The following is a 5,000-nucleotide window of genomic DNA, read 5'->3' on the forward strand; positions in this document are numbered from 1 at the left end:
GGAGCACGGGGTGCTGCAGGAGTACAGGGTGCTGCAGGAGCACGGGGTGCTGCAGGAGCACGGGGTGCTGCAGGAGCACGGGGTGCTGCAGGGTGCTGCAGGAGCACAGGGTGCTGCAGGAGCACGGGGTGCTGCAGGAGCACAGGGTGCTGCAGGGTGCTGCAGGAGCACGGGGTGCTGCAGGGTGCTGCAGGAGCACAGGGTGCTGCAGGAGCACAGGGTGCTGCAGGAGCAGCTGTGTTCACATCCTGGTATTAAGTCAGACTTGTCCCGGTGGGTGTCGGCCCTCCATCAGCGGTTCTGTTCCTGACCTCCATGGACTGGAGATCCAGGAGCAGCTGGGGGGGCGGAGGAGATCCGGTTCGGGGCCTCTGGATCTCCGCTCTGCTGTTTGCAGATGTTTGAGTTCCTTTGGCCAGAAAAAGAAAGAAAACATGTTTTCTGCCAGACGTTTGTTTCAACATGAGATGCTCTGGGATCTGCTGCCGGCAGCGCGTTGGACCTTTTCATCAATAATCTGAACGCAGAGTCGGGATTAAGCAGGTGGGATGAAGCTGCTCGCCATAACCTCCCTCTGCATCGCTCTGCTTCCTGTTGCAGACGTACCTCTCTGACTTCAGCTACAAGAACACGGACCAGAACGACCTCTGGCAGAACATTCAGAAGGTATTTGTTTGATTTTTACGAGCCACATTTTCTATGCTAACTGTAAGCATGTCTTGTGTGACGATGCCCGTTAATCAGTGATCAGTTTATGGGATTTATGTCGTAAAATATGTTTTGCGTCGTGTGTGCAGGCCGAGGACGACGACGGCGGCCACACCGACGTTGCCAAGGTGATGAACACCTGGACCCAACAGATTGGCTTCCCTGTGATCACCATCAACACCAGCAATGGAGAAGTCTACCAGAAGCACTTCCTGTTCAATGACTCCTCTGAATCCAGGTAGGGCCCCGCGGCGTTGCTCCAGTGTACCGCTGGATAAGATGGGACGCTACTCAATGGAAGGAAAGAATTGCCTCGGTGGTGCATTTATTAAGGGAAAGCGTTGGCTGTAGGGCATCAGGGCATTTTGTCCCTGATGCCCTTCATGAACCAGATGGTTGAACAGCTGGATAACAGACAACAGTACCGTTACTGGTGGTACATTTGAATGTAAAACCTTTTCTCCTACGAATTCAGCCAATGTCTGGAGAGTCGGGTCCACGGCTCAGAGCAGCAGTGGCTTCTGGGAAGAGTGCAAGAGGCAGACAGGACACAACACACAGCGGCCACGTGGCCGGTTAGATGTTGTCCTCCAGTTTTGCAGCAGTTGCATGAAGCGTCACCAACACGGCACTCGCTCACTTCTGGAGTTCCTCAGGGGCGACTACTCGGCCCGATACTTTTCTTTTTTATATGAAGCTGAGCTAATCTATGACTGTTTCACTGAAAGCTGTCGCTTACATGTTGAACCTGATGCTGGTTTAACAATACTATAACAATGCAATGTCTTCACATTGTTACTCCCATCAAACTAGTTTGTGTCACCATGAGGATGAAGTTTAGCCTCAACGTCCGTTAGCAGACAATCTGATGGTGTTGTCTCTCATTGAAGTATTCAAGAGTTGTGTTTCTAACCGATTGGTCCCATTGGCTGAACGAGCAAATGCAGCGCGTCAGGAAACTTGTTATTTAAACACCGGTTCCAAAATAACGACTCGTTCAGTTTTCACGTGAGTTCAGCTTGTTGGGTGTGAGCGCCCAAATCCTGCAGTGACTTCATCCCTTCACCACGTCTGACTCTCTCTGAGGATGGTGATAATGAAAGAGATATCTGCTCTTATCCTACAGGTGATTGCATTACATGCTCCATTTGGAGGTCAACTGTCACCTGTTTGCCTCCTTTCAGGTTGTCATTTGGACTCTTCGTTGCTCAATGTTTAAAAGCTGAATGCTCATAAGACCTCGTTGCTGTTGTTCTCTGCTTCTTTAGTCTTTGGTGGTACGTCCCAATCAGAGTCATGTCGAATACACTGGAACCTTCTCTGGTCTGGTTGGAAACCAGTGATACGGGTAAGTGAAGGCACCTTTCCACCCGCTCTGTTTTCATTTACATCTTCTCTGAAGCACACGGACGCAGGACGCTGGACCTGCGTCCGATGAACATAGACACAAGACGACTAATGCATGAAGCTAATGAAAGTTAGTGCTGATCAGTGTGTCAAAGCATTGTGAGTGATCAGAAAACACGTCCATCCATATGATGTTTGCTTCTGTTTTCAGTGAAGAAAGACCAGTTCCTCTCGGACGCTGGAGACTGGATCCTGGCAAACGTCAACTGTACTGGATACTACAGAGTCAATTACAACCCGGAGAACTGGGAACGCCTCCTGACTCAGCTGGAGACCGACCCACAAGTGAGCAACACACACATCGCAGCCCGAGCCTCCGCTCACTGGACTTTGCCCTCTGGATGGCAGATTAAATGAAACCTTGGCTCATTAATTTGTTGTTGAGCAACTTGAATCTCAGTGAAGCTTCTGACACGACGCCGTGCTGAACCTCCAACATCTGTTCACTGGAAATACCACCGAGGTCCACAGGGACGGTGACGTCATTGAGCTGGTGGTTCTAGACCGCTGCCAACTGGTTAACGCATCGCTGGGAAATGTTGTGGAGACATTGATGGTTCCCAGAGGATAGATCCCCTGACTTTCCTTCTAGTGCAACCAGCCGGTCAAAAGTACTTCTGTTCATACAGCTTTACTCAAGTTCTCTGTAGGGAACAGGAGGGTCCAAGCCGCCAGTCGTTTGAGCCAAAACAAGTCATTAGGATGCATCTGCTGGGGACCATGAATGTCCATCAACAAATAGTTTGTTTGCAAATCTCCTGAATGCGTTTAAGAGAAATGAAAACGTTGAATTGCTTGTGATTCTAGACTGAACGCTTATTTGGTTCCTATTTGGTTCTCATTTGGTTCTTATTTGGTTCCTATTTGGTTCCTATTTGGTTCTTATTTGGTTCCTATTTGGTTCTCATTTGGTTCTTATTTGGTTCCTATTTGGTTCTCATTTGGTTCTTATTTGGTTCCTATTTGGTTCTCATTTGGTTCTTATTTGGTTCCTATTTGGTTCCTATTTGATTCTTATTTGGTTCCTATTTGGTTCTCATTTGGTTCTTATTTGGTTCCTATTTGGTTCTCATTTGGTTCCTATTTGGTTCCTATTTGGTTCCTATTTGGTTCTCATTTGGTTCCTATTTGGTTCTCATTTGGTTCTCATTTGGTTCTTATTTGGTTCCTATTTGGTTCCTATTTGGTTCCTATTTGGTTCTTATTTGGTTCCTATTTGGTTCTCATTTGGTTCTTATTTGGTTCCTATTTGGTTCTCATTTGGTTCCTATTTGGTTCCTATTTGGTTCCTATTTGGTTCTCATTTGGTTCCTATTTGGTTCTCATTTGGTTCTCATTTGGTTCTTATTTGGTTCCTATTTGGTTCCTATTTGGTTCTTATTTGGTTCTCATTTGGTTCTCATTTGGTTCCTATTTGGTTCTCATTTGGTTCCTATTTGGTTCTCATTTGGTTCTCATTTGGTTCTCATTTGGTTCTCATTTGGCTTATGTAACTCCCCCTCCCTTCTCCGAGTGGTGTTGTCCTGTCTGCTGCTGAGCCAGGTAGGCAGAGTTCAGGTGTGGCTGTCTTTGTAACCTGACTCAACTGTTGCTGCTCTTGTCTTCCAGCGGATCCCTCTGGTGAACAGAGGGCAGCTCATCGATGACGCGTTTAACTTAGCACGGTAACGACATTCACTGCATCAGGTTGTGTTCGTTGTTGGAACATGAGTGCCGTGAGGTGATGCCGGCGGCTCGTTGACCACACCGCTCTTGCTCCTCAGGGCGGAGCTCCTGGAAGTGACGCTGGCTCTGAATACGACGCGCTTCCTGCGCAGCGAGAGAGAGTATCTTCCCTGGGAGTCGGCGGTCAGGAACCTGGAGTACTTCGTCCTGATGTTCGACCGCTCCGAGGTGTACGGACCCATGCAGGCATGTGCACGGCGCCTCCTTTAAACGTGTGTGTTGACGTGCGGCGATGCTACGATGCTAACTGAGTCGCGCCTGCTGGAGGGAGGGGCCGCTTCAGCAGACTGGATGTGATAGTTTGCTGCAGGTGTTGCTGCTCGCCCTCGTCACGAACACGGCGCTCACATCGCTGCTGTAACGCTTCTCTTCCTGCAGGCGTACCTCAGGGAGCAGGTGAGCGGCCTGTACGACTTCTTCAGGAACGACACGGACAACCAGCGCGTCCCGGAGGACCACTCCTCGCAGTAAGGAAACCTCCGTCCTGTCCGGCTTCACACCTGTCTGCCTTTTGCACTTCTGCAAACTCAAAGTGTGTTGTTGTTGTTGTGCACACGCTCGTCACAGCAGTCAGCAGCGTGCTCGTGTGGAGCCACTTCTCAAGAAGTCGGGGTTGTTTCAGAGGGAAAAGACTCATCTGATTGTTTTAATTGACTCCGCAGCACTTTGGTAACGTTTCACACAGGAGACAACATCTCAGCTGTGTTTCTCTTCACCGTCACCAGACGCCTCTGAGCGCGACGCGTGAACCCGCTTCAGAAGAAATCAGAACAAGCTGCCGTCAGTTTCCGGAGTTAGCGTAGCAGACGATGACGCAGGCGCTAACGGTCACATGACTCATAGCCTCATGAATTATCTTCCTTTGGTAATTGCTGCTGAGTGGGCGTTTCATTTGAAATACTCCTCCATGACGGCTGCTCTCCAGGAGACGCAGAAGATGCTCGTTTCTTTCTCTTCATGGAGAAGTTAAACAACACAAACGCTTTTCAAAGCGCCATAATGTATGACTTGCACTCTTATGATACAAAATGAAATGTTGCTTCCCTCCAAGGCACAACCAGATCCTCGCCATACAAGTGGCGTGTTCCAATGGACTCCCAGAATGCATAGCGATGGCTACAAAGATGTTTTCCAACTGGATGGACATGAACGGCACGAAC

At 49.0% G+C, this 5,000-nt stretch overlaps 1 protein-coding gene across 1 annotated transcript in view; it reads left to right on the forward strand.

The window, feature by feature from the left end:
- Positions 1 to 5,000, forward strand: part of LOC137804795 (aminopeptidase N-like) — a 16,847-nt gene that overhangs the window by 9,703 nt on the left and 2,144 nt on the right. Inside the window, exons 9-16 of the mRNA XM_068604181.1 lie at positions 601 to 666; positions 798 to 946; positions 1,977 to 2,056; positions 2,267 to 2,400; positions 3,724 to 3,779; positions 3,879 to 4,026; positions 4,219 to 4,307; positions 4,892 to 5,000. The exon at positions 4,892 to 5,000 is cut by the window's right edge and continues 2 nt beyond it. Coding sequence (XP_068460282.1) covers positions 601 to 666; positions 798 to 946; positions 1,977 to 2,056; positions 2,267 to 2,400; positions 3,724 to 3,779; positions 3,879 to 4,026; positions 4,219 to 4,307; positions 4,892 to 5,000 — 831 coding nt within the window. The remainder of the gene's footprint in view (positions 1 to 600; positions 667 to 797; positions 947 to 1,976; positions 2,057 to 2,266; positions 2,401 to 3,723; positions 3,780 to 3,878; positions 4,027 to 4,218; positions 4,308 to 4,891) is intronic.

The sequence above is a fragment of the Clinocottus analis genome, unplaced genomic scaffold (genome assembly GCF_023055335.1).
Source record: "Clinocottus analis isolate CAN_PGR_092001 unplaced genomic scaffold, fCliAna1.0.p SCAF_64, whole genome shotgun sequence".
Lineage (NCBI taxonomy): Eukaryota > Metazoa > Chordata > Actinopteri > Perciformes > Cottidae > Clinocottus > Clinocottus analis.